The sequence below is a fragment of the Lepisma saccharinum genome, chromosome 11 (genome assembly GCF_977018435.1).
Source record: "Lepisma saccharinum chromosome 11, izLepSacc3.1, whole genome shotgun sequence".
NCBI lineage: Eukaryota > Metazoa > Arthropoda > Insecta > Zygentoma > Lepismatidae > Lepisma > Lepisma saccharinum.
Genome location: NC_139239.1, coordinates 44377163 through 44404005, shown reverse-complemented (window position 1 = coordinate 44404005; position 26843 = coordinate 44377163). Strand labels below are relative to the sequence as shown.

The following is a 26843-nucleotide window of genomic DNA, read 5'->3' as shown; positions in this document are numbered from 1 at the left end:
CTTACATGTGACAGCGACAATCACGATGTAGAAGAACTGATTTGATTACAGGTAAATTTGGCAACAGTACAACAATCATAAAATTGCAGGATACGAAAATGGCGTCTTCGATGATGAACGTTTGCCGTTAAAGTGCTACGAAAATAATATTTTTTATCGGTTCGTAATCACAATTACCGCAAAACCATTCAGGAATAGCCCCACTGACCATTCTCGGTAAGTTTAGGTTAAGTTAGGTTAGGCAAACATAGTTAAAATTTGGGCTCGAAAAAAACATGCACGGGTAGCCCAACAAACCATTGACGGATAGCCCCACGAACCATTCAGGTACGGTTAGGTTAGGTTAGGATAGGCAAACATAGTTAAAATTTGGGGTCGTAGTAATATCAGGAATGTATATTTCGTTTTTTAAGTATTGGAAACACAAAATCTTCCGGTAAATAATAAGCAATCGTGCCGATCGCGGACCACTCAATGTCACTTATTTTGCAATTTCTACACGTGACCCCCCAAATTTTAACTTCAAATTCGTGATTAGGAGGCCTCAATTAGTGAGTATGCGAAATATTACAAAAAATCGGGGAGAGGTCCTGTATTGTAAATTCGCTCCTTCATTAATTGTGGAAGCACCGAGCAGAAAGATTTGGTAAGTAAATGTGTATATTTTATCTTCTGTTTGCATGCTCATGAGGTGTTTTTTTTTAGTCACTTTACTTGGCGTAGGGACATTTGGTCAGTTGTAGGGACATTTTGACTACGTCTGTAGGGACATTGCCGAAAAATGGTTAGCAACACTGTCGGCTACCAGACGTCAGTGTACGTTCATGTTCACTTCTGTTCATTTATCAGTACGCGTGTTGCTTATACTGTGTTATTGTAATGTGCTTACTCGTGGCCAGTGCTTTATTGTGTGTTAATTGTTATTCATTCATTACTTATGTCGTTAAACAAATATAGTCTTGAACATATAGTTTTTATGTACGATAATTACGTGAAAACGAATTCTTGCAGAAAAGTGGTCAGGGATTACGATAGACAGGATCTCTTGAACCTAAGAAACGTGTTGTATTGCTGTTGAAGGAAGTCATTTTCAACATCTCTTATAACACAGGAGGTTAGTGATCATCATTATTATTACTTTTAAATATCATTTTACGCTTTCGGTTTGCTTTATGCGCCGGGATGCTGTCTTCCCTTTCTGTCAACTGAGGATAAAGTAGCGATGTCTAATCTAAGATTAGATGTCAGAAATAAGGTGCCGGAAATATTTGTATTTGGGAGGACACCTTTTCCTGCATCCGTGCGACAAGGTACGTGCTTATTTCAATTGTAATTGTAACTGTAATTGTGAAAAGTGGAAACATTACAAAACAAGCTGTTTCTGTTACGGACTTCCTGAACGCAATTTGCCGGGACCTGTTGCATGAAGAGTCCGCGGAACGGCCGTCACGCTGGCGGTGAACGACTGAAATAACCTCCCTGTAGTAATACGTAGTCAGGAGAAAATTAGCGTTGTTAGGAGCCAGGGGCTTGAATCCCGGTTTGAACATGGGTGTCATTTGTCAGTGTCCCATTATCAATTTCGTCATATCACCTTTCAATATCTTCTTCGCGATTAGCCAAAAGTGGCAGAAAAGCGAACAAAAATTAAGCAAATCAATCAAACAACCGTGAAAGAGCAAAATTCAGTTAAGAAGAATTAAAAATGCTTAAAATGCAATACAAGCAGCAAGTACTTCAGTTGAATTGTGTTAGTACATGTCGCTTTTCTTCCACTTTTGGCTAATTGCGACGATGAGAATGGATGGACACAATTCATACCGGTCTGGCCGCCAGAGCCTCGATAGTCTGCTAAATGCAGTACAGCATGAATTACGCGGAAGAGGCTGGAATTTGGGTGTCTTCAAAAAGGGACATATCAGAACCTGATTCCTCTACGAACGTTTCTGGCCGAAAAGGGAACTTTCCACTTCATCTGATGAAAACGAGGTTCTTGTTCCAGAAAAAAAAAAAAAAAACCTCTGCGTACGCCCTTGTATACGGAAGGACCTGAGATTCCAGACCGGAAACATCTCGCTGCGTGTAAGTTTCATGAGGAAGGCTCTACACAGCTTCGCTCTTATCTCCTGCAGCCGCCAGCCCAATCTCGGAAGATCCTCGTCTCTACGGAATCGCAACAATCGTAAGAGAGGTTGGAACGCAGCAATACGCCACCGGGAACCGAAGGGAAGGGGATCTCATCAAGTTCTCGGTGCCTGAACGAAGCGCCTCGCTTTTGGCAGTTGGAGCCGACGTCACCGATGTTTAAGAGCGGAGACTGGCAGCTGGCTTCACTCCAGGGAACTTGATCCTCCTACTTGGCTCCCACATCAACATATTTCTGCAAATGACAGCGACAACACGGTGTGAAATATTGCCTCTGAACTCTTACCCAGTTTGTTAAGAACGGTAGACTCCGAAAGAAACCTTCTTCTCTTTCATCTGCAACGCTTCCGCGACACTATTCAACTGCGAAACATGTGGATCGAGAGAACTAGAATGGAGAACATATTAATTTCATGACTGGGTGGATCTCCTTTTGTTAAAATCGCAAGAGTTCGCCCAGGCAAATTTGACATTTTATCCTGGATAGGGCAAAACTAAAATAAAAGGTGATTCTGTATATAGATGTTCAGAATATTGGGAAAATTCAAACTACTGATAAGTTGTTGACAAGACAAGCACCCGGGCAAAGCGCTTGTTCTCAACTCACAATCACAACCAGATGGCTATCTGCTTGAAGCATTGTGCGTGACAGTACAGTCGTTAAGATTCCAAACGTTGTAGAAGCACGTTCCAGAATGGTGCGAAAAAATTCAACACGGGGATGGTATTTTGCGATTTATGTTGGCCAATCACAATTCTATCGCAGATCCGCGCGTCTAGCGTAAGGCCCGCTTTAGACGAAACCATTTCCTTTAACATTTTTGCTACGTAAATGCTTCCAAAAATCTTATAGCAGATGGTACTTTACACGGAAGCACTTCATGTAAAATTTAGGTAAGCTTTTGCGATTACAATGTATAACATATACAGCACGAAAGACACGTCGAGTTACACCATCTATGCTGAGTGCAGGGTGGTGCAGGGTGCTTACAATTGAAACAACTAAAATATTCTTCCATACGTGCACAGTAAATGTTGTAAAGTATATATTTATGGAACGCCATTGTTTTGTACCTAATATTGTTTTATATGAAACGTTATTCCTCTCTGTTGAATAGTTAACGGCTTTTAAAAATGTGAAGTGATACATTGTTTACATCTCGCGCGGCCGCCATCACACCTGCACTCGTGACCTAGAGGTCGTTTCTGATTGGTTATGCTACGAAAAATGCTACGGAAATAGGACCGATTCTATCCTTGAGAAATGCCATGAAATGTGCCATGGCATCTGGAAAGCCATAAGATTTCTCACTTTACACGGTTGCATTTTGGTCATGGCGTAAATGTTAAGAAAAAATGCTAAGGAAAATGCTTTCGTCTAAAGCGGGCTTAAGGCTAACTGTAAAATGGTTTAGCCACGGATTGGATCTGAAGGATGGTCCACACTGTGCAGGTTTTTTAAAACACTTTTTTACCTCTCTAGATCAATCGTGAAGATCAGGATGAATGGCGAATTGAACAAATACAGAGTATACGAAGGAACAAAAAGATGAGCCTTAAAGCCTCCCCGATTGCATAGTGGTTCGGATTCCACTTTAAATTGAAGTTTCAGTCTAGATTAGTCTACACTATCTAAAATATAGCATAAAACAGAGTTAAAGATCAGTCCAGGCAGTAACGACGCCAGAAATAATTTAGAAGAGGGGCAGGAAAAGGGGCAAAGAACCAAAAGTTTTCAGAAGTTCGAAAGTACGCGTATTAATTGAATACTTTTATGTAAATAATGATGCCATTATTATGATAGCCAACATATTTGTTTCCCCTAGAAAACAAAGGGCACGGAGAGAATAAGGGTCATCACCCTTCTGGGGGCCCTGATCTACACTGGAGGATCTTTAGCGTCGAGAATAAACCTAGGACATCTGATTCGCATTGTTAAGTCGAGAGAATCTCTTCACTTCAGTTTTTCAAGATGACCGACATTAGCTCTCCAAAGCTCTGAATCTTCTCCAGAACTGAGTTGGTCGATAGAGCGAGAGACCGTCATGATTCATCATCAGGAAAAGTTCCAGTCGTACGTCACAAGAATTGTACTGTAGGGTAAGAAAATATTCTAACAGTTTTCTGACACAAAGACTTTCCACTTGCTGTTAAAACCGTATGCGAGTACAAAAAGTATGCAAGACAGGCAAATCTTGCTGCTATTACCACAGGCTATTACTTATCAAGTTTTCGTTTTCCCATCCCGGCCTGTTTTCCCTCCTTCCACCTGAAGAGCTTCTTGATTGCAAGAAGATAACGAAGGAAGTTTCGCACTGCTTTTGACATAAGATTGATGGTGAAAGTCTTCTCCTCCCTGGAGCATTCCTGTTTTTATGCCTCTGTTCCTTCTTGTCAATGGAACTTATCTTGAACACACGGCGTCAAATTGATTGAAGAATATGGTCTGCTGTAGTCACGTCTTCAGTCCCTCACAGTGAATGTTTTGGTTCTGAAAACAGAAGTTCTCCTTTCGCTTCCTATATTCTTTAGTCATTTATATTGATTTTAATGACATATGCAACTACTAAACTTCACTTACTATGCAAGAGAATCAGTTTATTCAACAAATTAATAAAATTAAACTTTCAAAAACTTGTAAAAATATCATCTCCCATCAAGTTCTGGAAAGTAATAAAAAAACTTAACTTCCAGGATTTTTTAGTTTTCCCAGATCAGTGGGTAACCTCTCTGTATTACTAACTCTTTCTGCCAGCAAATACAGTAAAGTGACGAGAAATAAATTTCAACCCCACACTACTTTTCTATATCAGGATGATGCAAGATTCCATCCGATATATTCCTTCTGAAGACACGGCCAAAATTGACCAGCTCCTTGATACGGGCACAACGAGGGAAAAAATTCCCGATACACGTCGGTTCGGAGCGGCGAAAGGCGCATGGAACATTCCACACGGCGGTTCGGAGCGCCATAGTGGGCGACAAGCTTTAACGAGACATCATTTAACCGTGGTTGTATGCTCATTGAAGAACTGAAAGGTGTCCTGAGTGGGCGGCACGGTCTGCTTCTAAACGGCAGTCTAATGGAGACGCCAAACTATCCGCTCAGGACTGCTGGCTGCTGAACTCAGATAACAGAGCCCGGATGCGAGTCCCAGTCGTCACCGGCCGCTGTTAAGAAACCAATAAAGCGTTATATTAGTCATTACATGCGGATTGCCAGCCGAAGGATGCTCGTCAAGTCAGCAGTCTTCACGGCGAAGGAGAGAACAAGGAAATGAAGCAGAAGGCTTCTATGCAGAAATGACAGAAACAGCTCCTCTACATTGCATGGTTACACAATAACGTACCATTCTATTCGTAGCTACAAATCCATAAGCAAACTAAACGTTTGAGCTGAAATAGGAGATAGGTTCTTAAGTTAGCAAAGGAAAAAATGAAAAACAGCACCGAGGGTTACTTGTATAGTGTCTCTCAAAAGTTTTACACTGTAAAAAAAAATACACTTCTTGTACACTTTTGGTACACTTTCTTGCATATAATATGCACAAGATGTGTACTGAAGGTGTTGCAAAAGTGTACTTAAAGTGTTCTAGATGTGTGCGACCCGAAATGACGAAATTTTGTACACTTGTTGCACACTTTGGGGACACATTCAAAGTTGTGTGCACTTCTTCAACGCTTTGTCTAAAGTAAGTCTGTACACTTCTTGTACACTTTTGTAGCACATGATTTCATTTTGTGTTGTTGGTCATATCGATTGTTATTTTATACTTTTTTGACAAATGAATATCTTATGAACATAAATCAATTTCATTATATAAAGCAGTAACACACTTGAAAGCAAGCAACATTAAACAATAACAAAATATAACTATTTTTTTTCCTGGAACACATGGAAATTGCATTGCATCATGAAACTATCAATACTTTTTTGTTTAATGTACCAATTTGATAATTGGATAAATCTCATTAAAATTGAAGAAGGAGCAAGTTGAATGTTCCGAGGAAATTAATAGATTTTCTTAAATCGAACTATTCATCTTTAAAGCACACCAAAACAGATCGTTAACTTCGGGGGGCTGGTTGTTGCTGGAAACTTGTCATCATCATTATTATGTAACGCCACTTACTTCGCCTTACACAGAAAAAACTGGTTTGTTTGGAATTACCAAAAAAGTTTGGTTGAGCTGTTTGGTTATTCTTTTTGTTTCCGGTAACCAAATTTTGCTTGTAATTACTAAATAATTTTGTTTAAGAATACCAAAAAATTTGGTCAGACGAAATTTGGTACTCGTAAACAAAATGATACATATGTAAGTAAAGAGAAGCAAAACGTTTGGTTAAATTTACTATATGTGCGTGAGCGTGCTTCTGAATTTGAAATAACGATTGTCCAGTTTCGTCGAGTGTAGTATGAAAATACTTTGTCGAAAATTGAAACTCATGTATATAGATAATTACTCGAAGCAAGTCTTTATGTTGTTGTGTAACCTAATATTCAGAAAAAAGCTCAGAATATACTTACTTTATACTGAGTTTCCTACACCGGCCGCTAGATGGTTCTGTCAAAATGTGTACAAGAAACATACGTTTTTGTACAACAAATAATGATACGTTTGATTGTAATCATAGTGAAAAATTGTGCTTTAACACTCTTCGAAAAATATGTGAACATCTAAGATACAAATTAAAGAAGAAAATGTACTGCAGTGAATAAAAGTGAATCTCCCATGAGCAACCTTTTTGATTCTGGACTATATAAGTAGAAGGTACGTGAGTCGCAGAAAAACAAACACGCATCACACAAAATTTAAGGTTGTTGCTTTTTCCTCCTTCAATTGTGAAGTTAAATGTGAGTCAACAGTATTTTTATTTTAGAAACTACTGAATTGCGATATCTCTCATGTGTGCAAGAAGTGTCGCTCAAGTATTTTCACAAGTGTTCCAAATGTGTAAAGTGTACCAGAAGTGATCAAAAGTAGTTTCTGCAGCACACTTCTTACACACTTTTGGGACACCTTTATATTGGAAGCACTTCCTGTACACTTCTTTTGCTGCACTTTTTGTACACTTCCTGTACACTTTGAAGCACTTCCTGTACACTATTGAAGCTCTTCCTATACACTTCTTGTGCCCATTTAATGTGTACAAGAAGTGATAAAAAGTAGTTTCTAGGAAGTGTTAAAAAAGTGTGCAGAAAGTGTATTTTTTTTTTACAGTGTAGGACAAAGACATTTTAAACTAGGCAACCCAATTTACACTAGCCGTTGGTGGGTTGCGTACAGAGTTAGGCTCCATTTCAGGGTTGCCACATGCACAATAGATATTTATAAAATAAACGAAAGAAATATAAACAAGTATTATTGTATAAAATTATTAAAAATATCACTATTATATCGCAAATGACAAAATTCTTTCTGAAAGAAAAAAATAGGTTTTCTAGTATTTCATCGCTGATGAGTCTACAGTAAGGAAAAGAGGTGAGAGGAAACGAAAGGTTGCAAAAGAGAGGAGAAAGAGAAAGCGAAAGGAGAAGAGGAAAAGTAGAGGAGAGAAGAAAGATAGGATAGACGAGGAGAGGAGATGTAGTGAGGAGAATGGAAAAAGAGAGATGAGGAAAAAATAACAAAGAAGAGAAAAGAGGAGGAAAACGAGAGGAGAGGAGAGGAGGAGACGAGAAGACGGAAGTGGAGAGTAGAGTAAAGGAGAGAAAAAGAGAAGAACGAAAAAAGAGAGAATAGTGCAGTGGAGTCGGAAATCTAAGACAGGAAAGGAGATAAGAGGAGTGGAGAAGAGTGGGATGGAGATAAGATGCGAGAAAAGTAGGGAAGGCGATATGAGATAAAAGCAGAACGGAAAGAGGGGAGAGAAGAAGGAGAAGGAACTGGAGAGAAGAGGTAGTTGCAGAAAATATCGTCTGAGCGTCAAGAATGGATGCATTGGTCAAATTACCGACATGAAACATTCAATAACATTTTGAAATGTACTGGAGAATATATTAGATCGGTGCGAAATGCCTTTTGGCTGAGTTCAGAGCAAATTAAAATCTTCCATGTAAGATCTTTGATTTTACCTGCGATTTCACCACTAAAAAAATGAATGTAATTTTTAATATTTATAAGAATTATTCAATTTTTCTCCACTTCTCGGTTCGTTGAAATGGAGAATTTTTAATTCAATATTTCCCCTCCCCCCATCGTTAATTCCAAACTGAATCATTCCGTTTCACACGGCGTGGACAATGAACACAATGGGATATGTCTAAAACTTACGAAAATTTTCTGCCACCGGAAGGGTTTGAACCTACGACCATCAGATTGACAATCCTGAACGGTAGCCACTACGCTACAAGCTTTAGCTCCTTAAACCAGGTAGAAGAACCACTACACCACGCCTTTACCTCCGAATTAAACAACAATTTTCTTTAAGTATTCTGTCCCTCCAATATTGTAAATGTCGTTTGGTATACGTGTAGTTGAACTTTTACTTTAATTTTGATTTGCTTTCTTGTAGTATAACCAATATCTTCGAGAAATAATTTTCGAAGTGATTAAAAACGAGAATATTGGTAGTTGTGAAAATGCGAGTTATTTCTTCTAACTTATTATTGTGATTAGACATTATTAATGGAAAATATCTAGAGGCTTGAACATTACAGGACGATGTTCTTTTCCTGTGATACTGTAACAGACAAAATGCTTGTTTACTGATGCAAGTCTTGTGTCCAGAACAGTCTTATGAAATGTATTTGCTGTTGCGTAAGATAACACGAAATAATTACACCGTGTGCGAACTACCAAATCTGTGCAGCGTTATACGTAAACAGGCGGAAAATTTTATTCATAAAATCACTTCACATTTGACAGTGTTAGTCAAGAGAGACTCGTGGGACACTGTGTTAAGGTTCTGGACTAAATCCTTCTAATTTTTCTTCCTCGAAGAACAACAATTTCTAAGGAAGAGCAACAGTGATGATCTTTCTTACTTCTTTTAAATGCTTACACTTTCCTTTAATTGGGTTAAAAATAAAGAATATTGCTTGCATTTCTGTCATTGACGTAGACCAGAGAGAGAGAGAGAGAGAGACAGACAGACAGATATTACAAATAGGTAGTTGAAATAGTGCGAGCCCCATTCAAAAGTCATGATAATTCTATGTTGCGTACTTAGAATTATTCATACAATAAAGAACATGTCTAATTGTGAGTTAACAAAAAAAACAATAATAAAGAGACATATTCGATTGCAGTTCGAAAAAGTCGGGACAGGAGTTGAAAATAACGTACTGTCCTGACTAAATCGGTGAATCGGACGTCTGGTAGCCTTGCATCAATGATTATAAAACTAAAACCACCCAATATTGCAGCTTGAAGACTTTTGCGCATGAAACAGATTCATTTATACAAAAGCAAAATTGAAATTTTTACTCATTTCAAAAATCGACGATGTTATTTTCGTATTTATTTATTTATAGGTTCACATTTAAATATTTTAGGGTTCCAGGGGGAAGCATGGCCCACATGGCCCCTCCCCTGGGTACTGACCTTACGTAGACAGTGAAAGAGAAATTTTGGAGAACCTTTGTATTAAATTTAGTATTTACATTCACCTTATGCTCAGATAGGTTAAACCGTTTATTGACAATCGTGAACTTTTCGTTTAATAGATAATATTTGGTTTTAAACAACGGGAGAACATTGGTCGAATTTCCTTTCTTGCTCTTTTGAGAGAATATATACTTCTACAATAGCAATCGCGTTCGGAAACCGTGAAAAAAATGACTTGGTTTTCAAAGGCAGACAAGCTTGGTAGTCTAGCTTGCTCGGGATCAAAGTGACTCACTCACGCTATTCAAGACCGCTTCTTATCGCAAAACACTGTGCTTCGATGCACAGTGTCTGCACCCAGCACGTTACAAGTGACCAGAGTCGAATTTTAAAGAGAATCTGAAGAATGGTAGATTTCATCAGAGGCGGCTAGGTAGGCACCAGCTCAACATGCAATAGTTTAAGTGATAATTCCTGACAAACAAAAAACCGTATTGAATAATTATTGGGATAGTAATACGTGTATCCGCTCCTTTTTAACAATGTAACCTTGAAGACAATCTGTATTCCATTTATTTATATTGGCAACTTGGTCAACCGGAGGTTATTTTATGGCCTTCGATAATCGAATTGTCTGATCGATTATTTTTTGTTTACCCAGGAGATTTCCGAGACCGGGTTACGCTACTCACTCGTAGCTCCCCAATTTTTTCACGATGGTGGGTTGCCACGGGTCCCATACACAGGCCGAGAACCTAGAGAGTGAGCATAGGCGGACCTGAATCCATGCCGTCCTGCAGTCGGAGGCCACGGAGGAGGACTTTTCTTATTTTACCTTTGGCTAATCGCGACGATGAGGATGAATAATGAATAGAAAGGTCACGCACAAAGTAGAGGACGATCTTCAACCTGTTAAATGACGAGTTCAAGCCCTAAATATGAGGATTTTAACCTTAGACTACCTCAATTTCAAAATTATAAATGCCTACTTACACTAAACTTCTCATCAAGGCCAAAATAGTTTGTAACTGTGAAACTACCCCTGAATACAAATTGACATTTTTTTCCATGTGAGTAAGAATTAAATGTGTGGTATACAGAGATAGATGATACCTTTTGAGAAACAATTAACTGTACCCTGTCCCAGCATCTCTGGAGCAAAGCCGCGCATAGCGGAAGAGAAGTGAGAGAGGGGAGAGGGGATCGAGTGGACAGAGCGAATCAGTGCACGCTGCTGGGAAGGCTGGTAACTGCAGTGGCTTTCCTCCCTCCACGCAATCCCATTCCTCTCAGTGTTCATCGCTGCTCAGATACTTGTTTTCGTTCACCTGCTCCAGAGATAAGTGGGACAGAGTGTAGTTCGCATACATGTAGCAAGTAAAGAAACTTATCCCAGAATGAAAATTCCACATAGTTTTAAAACGTTTGTTTAAGCAATGAATAACTGGAAACGGATCACACATAATTCCCTTGCCAAAATCTAGTGGTGGAAAATTAATTTCAAGACATTTCATATCTATTCACCGTATCCCAAGTTATAAGGAACTATTTTGTAGATGTTCATGAAACCGTTATAAAATTACAAATAAAATATATTCACAAGCTTAGATATACTAATACGAAGAAAGAAATTCAGAGTAAAATTTCAAATAATGCATGAGTATAAAGTTATTCTAGAAGTACAGAGCTATATCTGAGTATTTAACTTCTTTTTTGCAGATAACGTTTACAATATTGAGGCGAAAGAATAATTAGGAACAGTAGCTCCAAGAAAACAAAGGGGGGAGTGTATTGGTTAGAGTTCTTGAAAGCATTGCGGTCCCACGTTCGATCCTCCATGCTAGATGTTCCTTAAAAAAGAATCCCTTCCATTAAACAAGAGCATGGTAACATTATTTGTAATAGCAGTATATAGTTGCTACATTGTTCTGCATATGGAATTTATTTAAAAAAATAAACAAATAAATGAATTGACACACGTTTAACGGGATATTTTTATATATAAGATCATGGATTATGATATTCTAACGATAATTGTGTACTGCTTCAAAGACATTGACAAATATTAATGAAATAACTATTTATATGTGTGGCAATGCAGAACATGCTAATTTTACCCCTTTTCCCACTTGAGTTCAATGCAAGGATGTGTAAAAATTTAAATTTTGCTTTTGTATAAATGAATCTGTTTATTGCGCAAAAGTCTTCAAGCTGCAATATTGGATGGTTTTAGTTTTATAATCATTGATGCAAGGCTACCAGACGTCCGATTCACCGATTTAGTCAGGACAGTACGTTATTTTCAATTCCTGTCCCGACTTTTTCGAACTGCAATCGAAAATGTCTCTTTATTATTGTTTTTTTTTTTTTGTTAACTCACAATTAGACATGTTCTTTATTGTATGAATAATTAAGTACGCAACATAGAATTATCATGACTTTTTAATGGGGCTCGCACTATTTCAACTACCTATTTGTAATATCTGTCTGTCTGTCTCTCTCTCTCTCTCTCTCTCTCTGGTCTACGTCAATGACAGAAATGCAAGCAATATTCTTATTTATTTTTAACCCAATTAAAGGAAAGTGTAAGCATTTAAAAGAAGTAAGAAAGATCATCACTGTTGCTCTTCCTTAGAAATTGTTGTTCTTCGAGGAAGAAAAATTAGAAGGATTTAGTCCAGAACCTTAACACAGTGTCCCACGAGTCTCTCTTGACTAACACTGTCAAATGTGAAGTGATTTTATGAATAAAATTTTCCGCCTGTTTACGTATAACGCTGCACAGATTTGGTAGTTCGCACACGGTGTAATTATTTCGTGTTATCTTACGCAACAGTAAATACATTTCATTAGACTGTTCTGGACACAAGACTTGCATCAGTAAACAAGCATTTTGTCTGTTACAGTATCACAGGAAAAGAACATCGTCCTGTAATGTTCAAGCCTCTAGATATTTTCCATTAATAATGTCTAATCACAATAATAAGTTAGAAGAAATAACTCGCATTTTCACAACTACCAATATTCTCGTTTTTAATCACTTCGAAAATTATTTCTCGAAGATATTGGTTATACTACAAGAAAGCAAATCAAAATTAAAGTAAAAGTTCAACTACACGTATACCAAACGACATTTACAATATTGGAGGGACAGAATACTTAAAGAAAATTGTTGTTTAATTCGGAGGTAAAGGCGTGGTGTAGTGGTTCTTCTACCTGGTTTAAGGAGCTAAAGCTTGTAGCGTAGTGGCTACCGTTCAGGATTGTCAATCTGATGGTCGTAGGTTCAAACCCTTCCGGTGGCAGAAAATTTTCGTAAGTTTTAGACATATCCCATTGTGTTCATTGTCCACGCCGTGTGAAACGGAATGATTCAGTTTGGAATTAACGATGGGGGGAGGGGAAATATTGAATTAAAAATTCTCCATTTCAACGAACCGAGAAGTGGAGAAAAATTGAATAATTCTTATAAATATTAAAAATTACATTCATTTTTTTAGTGGTGTAATCGCAGGTAAAATCAAAGATCTTACATGGAAGATTTTAATTTGCTCTGAACTCAGCCAAAAGGCATTTCGCACCGATCTAATATATTCTCCAGTACATTTCAAAATGTTATTGAATGTTTCATGTCGGTAATTTGACCAATGCATCCATTCTTGACGCTCAGACGATATTTTCTGCAACTACCTCTTCTCTCCAGTTCCTTCTCCTTCTTCTCTCCCCTCTTTCCGTTCTGCTTTTATCTCATATCGCCTTCCCTACTTTTCTCGCATCTTATCTCCATCCCACTCTTCTCCACTCCTCTTATCTCCTTTCCTGTCTTAGATTTCCGACTCCACTGCACTATTCTCTCTTTTTCGTTCTTCTCTTTTTCTCTCCTTTACTCTACTCTCCACTTCCGTCTTCTCGTCTCCTCCTCTCCTCTCCTCTCCTCTCGTTTTCCTCCTCTTTTCTCTTCTTTGTTCTTTTTCCTCATCTCTCTTTTTCCATTCTCCTCACTACATCTCCTCTCCTCGTCTATCCTATCTTTCTTCTCTCCTCTACTTTTCCTCTTCTCCTTTCGCTTTCTCTTTCTCCTCTCTTTTGCAACCTTTCGTTTCCTCTCACCTCTTTTCCTTACTGTAGACTCATCAGCGATGAAATACTAGAAAACCTATTTTTTTCTTTCAGAAAGAATTTTGTCATTTGCGATATAATAGTGATATTTTTAATAATTTTATACAATAATACTTGTTTATATTTCTTTCGTTTATTTTATAAATATCTATTGTGCATGTGGCAACCCTGAAATGGAGCCTAACTCTGCACGCAACCCACCAACGGCTTGTGTAAACTGGGTTGCCTAGTTTAAAATGTCATTGTCCTAAAACTTTTGAGAGACAATGTACCAATTCACTTGAATTAAATTCAGAGGGGAAAAAATGATATTAATAAGGGAATTAAAAACTTATTTAATTCAGGTTATAAACGATTGCGCTCTTCTCTAATACCAAAAGTTAAAATATGGAAAACAATACTTCTTGCCTTTAACATTATACAGCCTTACACAAAAAGAGGAGCATAAATACTTTTAAAATAAATACTAGGGAAAATATTTGGATATAAGGAGATGAAGAAACAGGTGAGTGGAGAAAGTCACCTAACACTGTGAACTACACAATTTCTATTTATGCCCTGATATTAATTAGGATTAATCAAGACGACTTGGATAAGAGGAGCGCGTGACACGCACGGAGAAGGTAAGAAGAGTTAAAAAAAATCCCTGTTGGAGAACCTGGTGGTAAGAGATCTGTAGAAAGACCTCGACGATAATGGAAAGACAACGTGGAGAAGAACCCGGATGATCAAAGTTGGGCTGACGTTATCCGTGATGGGGATAGGTGGGGAGTTTGTGACATTGCGGCAAAAGTCCTTCGTGTTCCATAGTGTAGGAACATTTCGACGGTATCTTATCTACCTCAAATTTGATGCCCTCATCCCCATAGTTTATGTATACAAAAATTTCAGACCTGTCTCCTAGTTTCCGCTCTTGCAAACATCTCAAGGATTGCCAAGTTGTGTAACGACGGAACAAATTCAACCGTTCCTATTTGGCTTCCCAATCGACACAGTTACCTCAGACTCAATCAGCAAAACTGCTGAATCGCCCTCAGTTAATTAAGCGAATAAACATTTCCCGACGGTCCGTAAAGGAAACCCGCAGATCTCTTGAAAAGAGCAAAGGCTCATGAAGTATTTTCCTTCCAGGCTAATTTCGCTGAACTTGTATTTTCTTGGATGCGCGGAAGAAGAAAGAGAAAAACTTAAGCAAAAATGCACCTGGTTTAATAAATCAGTGTTCCTATCTTTTAACATGTCGGATCGCGTTATATCGAGGTTCTAGTTGAATGTTCGGTTTCTAAATTTCGGGATACACTTTAAAGCGCACGCGCATAGTAGAGTCCATCAATTTTCAGGTGGATAACAAGATACCGCCGAAATGTCCCTCTACATCTTATGGACGGAAGAAACGCTTAGTTTAATCCGCACAATCTCTTTTGAAACATTCATCACCTACAATGAACTAAAACTACCTATCTGGCCTCTCGACTGCACAGAGATATACAAGAAAAGGAAATTATGCTGAATACAAATTCAAATTGGCCACGATAGAATATACAGGTACATGCTCTGCTCTGTACGATTGCAGGCCGATCTCTAAACTTGGCTACCCAGCAAGAACACAGTCGCGACATGTCCACAGGGTGCTTTCGACTGTCTACACTGAACATACCTGTTGTATGGCTATTTTTTACTTCTGGAATTTCGATACTGCGTGGTACATACCTGTAAGAAAAGAAATTGATTTTAAAAAATGAACACTGATTAAAATATACTTCATTATACATATTAAAAGCTAAGACCCAGATTTTTAAGAAAACATACCTTTCCTGCTTGTAAATGTGAGTTCGCTACCAACTTACAAAATCTGACCATGGTAACTAGAGCCTAAATACTGATCATTTCACACAAAAATACATATTTTCAATTTTTCATGTGGAGACACGTACATATTTCTTAAAATTTGCTTTCACAAAGCATTGATTTTTAGTTAGAAAGTGTAAAGTAAACTTTAAAATATTGAAACATTTTCTTAATTTGTTCCAAGATTTACCAGAATGGGATCGAATTATTACACTTTTAATATCCCGGTAAGGACACGGCAACAATGGTCACGTATGATCCAATTCAACACAAAGTAACCAATCACAGTTCAGCAACTCAATTGCTTGAAAGTTTACAAATAAATTTTCCCACAAATGCATCCTACATGTTGAAATAATCAGTAAGGGTAAATGAAACTTGACTGTTATGTGTAAATATGCCAAATTGTGTAAGAAAATTTCAAAATGTTGACAAATATTTTTCAATTGTTAGGACATAATGAAACAATTTCCACATTTTTAGCACCTACGAATTCGGGTCCTACTAACCACAATAGTATGTCAGAGCCTTAAGCTCTTTTTTTTTAAAAAAAAAAAAAAAAAAAATGAGAAAAGTTGTCAGGCCTTGCCGAGCAGAAACGTTGGGATTTGAGCAAACTCGGCTGAAGATAAACCAGTGTTCCCTATTCCTCACAGTACATTTTCTACGAAATATTTTAGGGAAAAACACAAAGTAACAATTCGTTTATTAATATACAATGCATTTTATTATCTTCTTCACTTACGATGCAAAATAATAATAATAACTGATTGATCTTCAAGGGTTGACTGGAAATAAGAAAATTCGCCACCGACAAACGCTCACTTTGAAGGTTGACCAACTACTGAGGAGAGCGGCGACTATTTTCCTGGGCTGGATACTGGACATGTTAGCGAGTAATGCTGTAGGAGACACAGATTCGGAATACATTAAATCAAGATTGATGGACTTTCATATTATTGAGTACATTACGAAGCTGATTTTACTTGATAAAGGAAAGTATAGCGATTCCTATAGTGCTTTAGTCTAGTTTCTGGGGTATTTGTGAAAGATGTGCGCCTACCCCAGACGCCATTTCTTTTTATAATTCCCCAAGGAAAAGGCTGAAAAATGGATCATCTTACACAAGAGTGCCCCTCATACTGAGACACACAAACGTGTAAACTAGCAGTCAACGTGAATGCCGCTGGGAAAAAAACCTTTGCAGCCTTCTCCAGCTGCCAAAAGGCATCGAATTACGTCTTCCCAATAGCCATCAATGTTCCGTTGAGACGCAGCGACCAAAGCTTTCGGTACAGCGCAAGATAAACGAGGATGCGGTGTAATAGGTTTCCATTCTCCGGCTGCCGATGCTCCTCTTGCCGGAGGAAATGTTTTCGCAGCTCACGACGAAGCCAACGCTTCGGGAGTCCATCGGTCACCCTCCGAACTCACAAAAGGCACCTTGCCCTGTGGAAGGATCTTAATAGCTTCAGATAAGATTGATGAAACGCATATCTGTCGACCCGAACGGCAAGTTCCAGAGTAACGAGACGTTTGACTGAAGCGAGCGACTAAGCAAGAAGCAATCCTAGACAGTTTCGGCGTCCAACGCGGGAATTCAGATCGAGTTAAATCCATTCCCTCCATCTCTCAATATCAGTTTTTTTTTAAAGTTAGGCAAAAACGATTTTCAAAAGTCCACATTCTGCATATATAAATCGTGCAATGAAACCTGCAGTTTATCAAGAATCAACGCTCTGCCATTCCTAAATTCAAAATTTGCGGTAATAACAGCTACACAAACTTTCCGTTTGTCCTATCCTATAGATGTATTCAATTTAGACCCATCCTTATGATTCGCAGAAGAAGAAGGTTCCACCGTACATTGATCGTTTGCTGTAGCACACACCTAAACCAACAGTGCAGTGAGTGGCAACAATCTGTTCAGAACAGGCTGCTCTATTCAGCCCCTTTCTTTCATCTTGAAATAGCGGAAAATACAAGAAACTAATACGCATTTTTAAGATGATCTAGATTGTTAAAGTAATTGATAACGTTACATCCCCTATATTTAGTTCATATGAACTCTAAACCTGAAGCCTGTAGCTTCCTTCTGGTTCATTGTCTTGGTCTTCCAACAGCTCTCTTACATGAATAGATGAACAGGCGCCTCGAGATTTATTTCCAGGCAAGGTGAAGGCAGGTATTACATAGACTCTATACTCTGTCTCGGGTATCTCTGGAGCAATCCAACGAAAACAAGTCTCTGCGCAAGTAGTGACGCGAGACGACTCTACCAACGAACACGTGAGAGGGAACGGAATTGCATAGAGGGGGGAAAGTGACTGTGGTACCAGCCTCTGCAGCAGCGTGTACTGCTTCGCTCTGCCACTCGAGTTCCTCCCCCCCCCCCTTCTCTGCCGGTATGCACGGCCTTGCTTCAGAGATTCCTGGTATAGAGTATATAAAATACAACTAGGCAATAGTGAATGTAACACAGCAGCTAATTCGAGTGTATGGTATTACGAAGGCAATGGTTTAACAACACAATACGCAACATAATTTCCGCAGTAACACCAGAAGGAGTGTTGCTACTTTTTACAGTGTATAAAAATATCGCCAATAAACAATATTTAATCCTTCCTTTTATACTATTCTCTCTTTGTATAATGCTAACTGCATTTGATATAGAACAAGTACTTTTCTTTTCTTTTTTGCATCAAAACAATTCGCCTGTTTCAACAAGACTCGGATTTAGGGGGCTTGGGGGATATTGTCCCCAGCCCTCGCCTGCACAGAAGCCTCCTGGGAGAAAAATCTTTGAAAAGGGCAACAACATTTTAAAAACTATGATCGCTGGGATTTTGAAAAAAATATTTAACCAGATGACACAACTTGGCTTAAAATTATATCTGGAATTATGTATATACAAGGAGGGGCGTCTCAGGATGTTGTTATTCCCGAGACGTTACATATACACTGTTAGAATTTATCGTAAAATTTACATAATCCTCCAGTTAAAATTTAACAGTCTGCCTGTTAATTTACAAAAACGGGACCCAACAGCATTTTTATTTAAATTTGAATATTATATTATGCATATAAATATATAATGATTATGAACTGCAGTTGCGTGCACAGAAATATTTTAAAAAAACGGAATCACTAAATTACATTAAAATTGGTTAACTATGTAATAGCAGTTAAAATTTCAAAAACAGTCATGGTGATTTCTATAAGGCAGTGGAAATTAACAGTCTTAGACCGTCATTTCTCCAGTCAACTTTTCACAGTGGATAAGTCGAGATCTGATCTACAATGTGAAATTTTAAGTAATTTAAAATAAATTATTATACTTGGAAATATGTCACTTTCTCTGTCCTCATAAAAAAATAAAAGTGGTAAGAAAACTGGCTTTATGTTCCTCTGAGGCCTGGGAGATGTTGAATCGCTACTCCGCTAACCTCTGCCATGTTGACTTAGTGCTCCCTGGATCCCGAAAGTTTGGGGACAGCTTCCTCTTCTCAAAAGAACGAGCGACAGGCTTGTTTCCTACTTGAAGTCACCGATCCAATTTCGCGAATGTCAACTGTCGACCGCCATGGCCTCAATCTCGCAACACAATTCCGGAGTGGCAAGTTTGTAGCATTCTTTATTTTCCTTCACTAGCCCGACCAACAATTTGAACAGCTATCTTCGTCAAGATTTAACGCATTCGTAGCAAGGGGTTCCGGGTTCGATCTTAACGGTGCCTCGGTGGTTCATATACACTACAATATTCTGCCGTAAAATTTATCAAATTTATCAAAACGGGACGCGGCCGTTTTCTTATTTTGGGGGGTGCGTCAACACTTGGGTTTTTTGCACCCATCACATTATACGGGGCACTCTGCTCATGACCAAAACACAGGATAACAGATCATTATACTGGCCGTAGGTCCAGACGCCAGAGACCCGTTGGCCTGCAACATTGCAGTTACCGGAATGTACTACGTGGAAGTGCGGTTGACATTTGGATGTCTTCAGAAATGGTCACCCCTTTCACACCTCATGCACAAAGATAAATAGCGATTACAAATTGACTGATTGATTGATTTGCTTTTATTTTACTTCGGTTTTTGTGCCACTTCTGGTTAATTTGCGAAGATGGGGATGAGTGATGACATGATGAAATTGATGAATGGACACTCACAAACATCCATGCCCAGACCGGGATTCGAACCCGTGACCCCTGGCGTCGTAGCGCAATGTGCTTACCACTCCGCCACGATAGTCGGCCGATTACGAATTGCAGCGTAGATCTACCACAAATATATTTTGAACATTGAATCTTTAATATTATACATTTTATACATCATACATTTTAATATTATAAACGATCGTAGTATTTTTTTTTACAGAAGTTGGATGCCAGCTGATCTTGCACAGTTATTTTTCAAGTTTGTTTTAGAGGGTGGCAAGGGTAGATAAATATTGTAGCAAAATGGCCATAAATTGAGCTCCTGTGAAAAGGTTCAGGGGACGTTTTGGGTGTGTGGATGAATCTGTAATTATTTGTAATCTTCAGACGCTATTTTCGTGCTTCTGCTTACATCCGTTGCACAGAAAGCTTCAAATAAGTGTTTTCGGCGTCATTTTGCCTGCAAATACTACAGGCAAAACTTGGCAGCCTTGGTTTCGTCTAGAGTTCTAAATGCATGCTTGCTTCTCACTCTCGTCTCGATTTATAAATATTCGTCTCGTTCTCGTCTTAAAATTCTGAATATGTTGTATAAATAGCATCTACGGCATGTCAACGCATAAACGCATCAACAAAACAAACAAGTTTTCTTTAGAGTTGCAAAAAAAGCCGGTTTTTTTGAATGGACGGTTTTTTTCGATAAAAAGCCAGCTTTTTTGGGGAAAAAACCGGAAATTTTGGCTTTTTTGGCTTTTTACCAATTACTAAACGTATTTCACTTGAAGTTACTGTTATGAGTTTACAGGTTTGTAGTGACCTATTTTACAACTAGTTAAAAGACATTTACATGATGTAGGAGCCAAGAGACAGATATTGGCCAATCCCACTGGACACACATTGCATAACGGCTCAGACACAATTTATATCTGGAATTATGTATATACAAGGAGGGGCGTCTCAGGATGTTGTTATTCCCAGCTAACTGTGGAGCAGGCAAACGAAAGCAAGTCTCTGCGCAAGTAGTGAAGCGAGACAGCTCCACCAATGAGCACGTGAGAGGAACGGAATTCCGTGGAATGGGGGAAAGCGACTGAAGTTGCCAGTTTGCACATCAGCGTCTACTGCTTCGCTCTGGCCAATAGATTTCCCTCGCTTGTCTGACGCTATGCTCGGCTTTGCTCCACAGTTAGCTGGGACAAGGTATAAGCTTACCGTGGGCTTGCAGGCCCAGCACATATATTTTTTTAGATTTTTCAACTGTGTGAAAATGAATTACACTGTTTCCTAGGATGTTCCCAATATTCATTTCTTACTTTTGTTCATAAAAACAAATGTAATGTAATTAGGAGAGAAAATGAACTTGGTGCTCATATCAGGCGCCATTTTTGAATGTGTCTCATTAGAGACACTCATGCCAGTGATAGTTGGTGATGATGGTAATTATTGAAATTATTATATTTAATAGACAACCGCACTTCTACAAACTAAAAAGCATTAATAAAAAAAATATGAAGTTTGTGAGTTTTAGTGAATGATAAAATATATGTGAGACACTCATGCATTAATTGGTTATTATTTTTTATTAATGATAGTAATTTTTGTAATTATTATAATTAATTAATAAATGCACATATACAGGGTTTACACAAATGAATGGTGCTGTTATAAATTACAATAAACATTTTATTTTTGAACTTACGTGGTTGCAGCAAACAATGTTAGAGACTGTCCCAGTTTTTGATATGTGAGTTAAAATTACAATCTTTTTGATACGCTGATTCCAAATATGGCCTCCATGACGTAAGGATTTTCCACAAAATAATCAGATTCTCCCTTAGCCCCCTAGTTTCCCGGATTTTATGCCGTGATATTTATTTCTATGGGTGTTTATTAAAGACAGGGTTTATGCACAACCAATGTCAACTTCCATCCAGAAACTTCGTGATCGGATAATGCATGCAGTGCAGGACATTATAGTGGACATGTTACACCGTGTCTGGAACGTTTGATTACCGCGTTGATGTGTGTCGTGTGGCCAGGGGAGCCCACATTGAAGGATTGTAATTTTAACTCGCATATCAAAAACTTGGACAGTTTCCGCCTTTAACAGTGTTTGCTGCAACCACGTAAGTTGAATAATAAATTTCTTATTGACATTTATAACCGCACCATTCATTTGTATACCCTGTATAATGAGCAAAGGAAGCAGTGATTCAATAATAAAATGTTTTTCTTGAATTTTAGTGATAAAAAAAAGTGTGGGTTTGTCAGCCGCATCCCGGTATGTAAGTTTCTCGTATGGCATGGGCAAGCTAGGGTTAAAACTAAACATGCAGTCCAGATGAGCACATCTGAACATGCAATGGACATAAAATAAGCTTTTGCATGTTTGTGTCTCAATTTAAATGTTAATATCAAAATATTCGATGTTTCGGGACAATTAAAAATATTTACTGTTCACAAACACATATGCAGAAGTATAGGTATTATGTGAATTTGTGTATATGCTGTTTAGCAGAGCTTTGAGATGTAAGCGACACGTGGGACAATTAAAAATATTTACTGTTCACAACACATATGCAGAAGTATACGTATTTTGTGAATTTGTGTATATCCTGTTTAGCAGAGCTTTGAGATGTAAGCGACACGTGGCTCTTGGAACCCAACCAATAGAAGTAAATGCAACCTTTTGAACCGAAGCAAAATAAGCTGCAAGTGTCGATTTTCACTTGCCTGTACCGTTTTCTCAGGGAACATGTGCCACTTGGAAGCAGACCCTCAGTAATCCATTCAACCTTCTGAACCGAAATTCGACAACGAGCTAAACATGTCACTTGCATGTTCCTCGGACTAAACTGTCTTTTCAATGGCGTGCATCGTGCAGATTTGGTCTGTTGATCTTGCATGCACGGTGAACATTTTGATTTATACTGAAGGAGACTGCGTCGCTTGACATTTGTGACTTCAGTGTGAAAGCTCCTTCATTGGTGTGCATCATGTAGCCTCGATCTTGTTTGTTCATGCTTGGCGGATGCTTGCTTACAGACTGAAGGGGTTCCATGTGACCTCCCCCCCCCCCTGTCATGTTTTGCTTCGGTCTGAATGTCCTCTATACTTGACAAGGTTGTTAGCTACTTCATCAGAGATCAAGATTTAATTTAGCCTGTAAATCACAGAGAATAAAATGCAAGTACTGTTGATCGAAAAGGCCGACTTTTTGATAAAAGGTTCCTTTTATAATCATGAATTAACATCTGGAGCGGAATAAAATAATGATGTTGCCTTGTAATAAGATGAGGTCTGAGGTTCAATCCACTGAGGCAGAGTGCTTCGGATCTCATTTCAAACTTTAGGTCCAGTCCAGATTTGCGGCCAGTCTTATTTGCTTCTACACTTCAGTTTTAGTGCCAATGTTTTTCAACCGTCGTTGCACCCAGCAAGTCTATACGTAATTGAACTATGATTATAGCATACTTGATATATTAATATTAATTGCCGTATAATGTTTAAAGATCAGAGATGTATTTATGAGTGAAATAGTAGGGATCAGGGCATTGACTTGTAAGAAATAAATTTACTGGACTGTGGTCTCACAAAGGTTGAGAACCACTGCACCAAGCAGCCAAAATACATCGCTAGTTGCTCCATGACCAGGTTTAGCGGCCATTTAACTAATTATACATGATGTACTGGAAACCCAGAATACAAATATAGACTATATTTTACTGAACACAAAAGTTAATGTCAAGAGATCTGATACTGTACTAGATTTTCAAAAGGTAGAGCAGTATTTTCTTTTTTGCTTCATGTACATGTCGTATAACTAATTCAAACATTGAAAATCATATCATGCTATTAGGTTCTATTAAAAACACATACAAAACTACTCTAGTTATGTGAATATGTTTATACTACATATATATATATATATATATATATATATATATATATAAAAATTTATATTGTAAATTGTATTTTATATGTACAAGTATAAATGAGAGTCTATTTTACAGTAGGCAACAAAAACCATGGAAGAGAAAAAATACTGCCAACTCCTGTAGTTCATTGATTTGAAACACTTTTGTGAAAAAAGCCGAAAAAAAACAACCAAAAAAGCCGCGGAAAATTTCCGATCACTTTCAACTCTAGTTTTTTTTTTTTTTTTTTTTTTTTTTCACGCTTCGTTTTGACGTTATGAACCCTTGGAAAACGGAATTTTATCATGAATATTTGGAACTACACAGCAGAAAGCTCACGATAGCCATTAATGGATTGACAATGTAATTATTATAAACAAAATAAAGTAAAAAGTAAAGTGCTCCCCTGTGCTTTGCACCACGCCATGAAGGCGTATAGGGGGTGTGGAGTTAGGGTCCCACACTTTCTTGATCACGGCCGGAGGTGGGGTGATGTGATCAGTACCACCCCCCTGGTCGCCTTTACCCCCCAGTCTCGAAGGGTCTTTTAACAAGGCCGTCTTGTAGCCAGCGCTATCTCAAACGGTGACATTTACTAAACTCTCTTTATGCGTGTTTGTAAAAATCACGGTTGTATGATACCAAATCGTAAATGGCTGCATGCATGACACAGCTTCGCCTTAATAATTGTAAACGCTTCTTGCTATAATGACTGATGTAAATGTATGTTTATCTCTGTTTATAGCTTGATAATCACATGCCAGATCCAGAACAATGGACACTCCTGGCTAGATATAATTATCGATCCGTGAACGTTTCAATGGCGCAATGTACGCTGCATTAATTGTTGATCAATTGCGTTCCGTCATTATGCCCGAACATCTATGTAATCCCAACGCTCAGCACACATTATAATTACGGGCAGCGTGCGATATCAGTTTAATCCGTGGAACTTTACTGGAGAGAAATCGGGGAACCAGCAAACGGCCATTCCCGAAAGCCTGTGTCGGAGCGCGTTCCAAAAAAGGTCTTCCAGACTAGCCATGAGTATCTCTTCATCATTGTCATGTAATCGTAAATCGGACAGACTGAAGTGTAAGAGGTGGTGAGGAGTCGCTCAAATGTTATTCTCTCTTCCACATAGTACATCGTAGACGCGACCGCTTGTGGAGTGAGAGTGGCTTCAATTATGTGATCTTTGAAGTGTTAATGTGTGCAGTTGGTGAACTGTATGAACTGGAGAGGACAATTATTTTAATAACATCAAGCAGTGTTCAATGATTGCCTCAATCATTTAACGAATACCATTCTTTTGCAGCTCAGCTGATGCATTTGTGTACCTTAGTGTCTTATTCTTTTCTGCTGGGAAGCAGTTTACGAATACAGTTCCTCTCGATACAAATTTTTATAATCAAAGTTACGTTTTCTCTTAAGTCTACTTGATGGACAGACAGGCTAATCGGGACTGGACCTACAGTTTAAAGCGAAATCCGAACCACTACTTGCTTCCACCGGAAATCGAACCCCGGATCCCCTGAATACAAGGCGCCAACGTTACCATGCTATCGGGCAAGTCCTACAAATCTTTAGCATGCAGGAGGGGTGCTCTTACTGGTCACTCGTCTCGAGTGGCAAATTCCATGCACGTTGTATTGCGGCGGTGATTGAATTTCGGGCACTAAGCAAAAACTTTCTTAGCTCACCAGATGAGGCAGGACCTGCAATGGGGAGCGTTTTTTGTTTGTGGTTGGGGTCTGAAGCTCTTGGACTGCTGTGTCGTGTTGTCTGAACGTTCACGGGTGATGTAACACTATAATGCATAGAAGGTAAATGAAAAGTGAATAAACATCCAGAATCACCCATGTATTGGCGGTTGCGTTACTCTCACTATTGTACCGCAGGGCACGAAAATGCCGTGAAGTAAAAAAATGCGAATGTAAATTATCTCTAATTATGCAGCGGTCACAGAACACATGCATTCAGATTTATTAATCGAAATAAAATAACGAAGCGACGCGTACTCCATTAACTGCGTCATTCTAGCATTTGATTTGAGCTTACATTTCTAAAAAGGCCTGTAGAATATCAGACAGGAATATTAGCCTGTGAATTCATTTAAAGGATATTCGCTCGGTGTCTTAATCACCAACTTCTGTCGATGAAGACTGATTGACTGATTTTTGTTATTTTACTTCGCTTTTCTGCCACTTTTGTCTAAGTGTGAATATGAGGATGAGTGGTGACATGACGGAGTTCATGAAAGGGCACTCACAAAGAGCACGAACGCGAGACCTCTGAGGTCGTAGCACGGTGCGCTAACCACTCTACCACGGATGTCTGCTGTACACGGCTCAGAATCCATGGCAAATGCAAATCTGAAAGAGTATGGAAAATGTCACAAGAAAAGTCGGTGGTTTTGCGTTCCGCCGTAATGCACAATGGTTAACCACATAAATGCATAGCTTATGGTTGCGGTCGTTCTGCTTTCCACGGCAGGGCAAGGCAAGAATACGGAGTCTCCAAGAGCCACCTTGCTAACCATGTTGTCGATAGCACTGTGAACCAGGGAGTCGTAACGTACCCAATTTGCGTTACACGGTACGTTCCATTTTGTAGGAGGAAGAGTATGGTTCAGCTGCTGGTACCCATGGAACGTAACGAAATGCAATATGTTACAGACTGACGTTACAGAGAACGTAACAAAATGTATTATGGTAGATATTAACGTTATAAAGGAACGGAACGAAATGAGCACATTGGAACATAACGTAATATGCAATATGGTATATACTACCGTTACAAGGATACAAGGAACGTAGTAACGAAATGCATTGTGGTATATACTAGCGTTACAAAAAAACGTAACGAAATGCAACATGGTAGTAAATAACGGTACATAGGAACGTAATGAATGCAATCCTCCGTAACGGAACGAAGTGAAAGGCAATATGGTTAATTAACGTTACATAGGAATGTAACAAAATGTAAACCACTGTAGCGGAACGGAACAAAATGCAGTTGGGTACATACCATCTGCATAAGGAACGTAAATAAATTCAGTATGGTAGATGTTAACGTTACAAGGAAAGAACAATTCACAAA

At 38.6% G+C, this 26843-nt stretch overlaps 2 protein-coding genes across 8 annotated transcripts in view; both read right to left on the bottom strand.

Annotated features, from left to right (window-relative positions):
- The window catches only part of Frmd5 (FERM domain containing), a 366456-nt gene that overhangs the window by 197210 nt on the left and 142403 nt on the right, over positions 1 to 26843 (bottom strand). The gene's annotated exons all lie outside the window — the stretch shown is intronic.
- Positions 5251 to 26843, bottom strand: part of LOC145995350 (uncharacterized) — a 29209-nt gene continuing 7616 nt past the window's right edge. The window contains exon 3 of the mRNA XM_083131958.1: positions 5251 to 5316. Within this exon, the coding sequence (XP_082988084.1) occupies positions 5251 to 5316 (66 nt within the window). The remainder of the gene's footprint in view (positions 5317 to 26843) is intronic.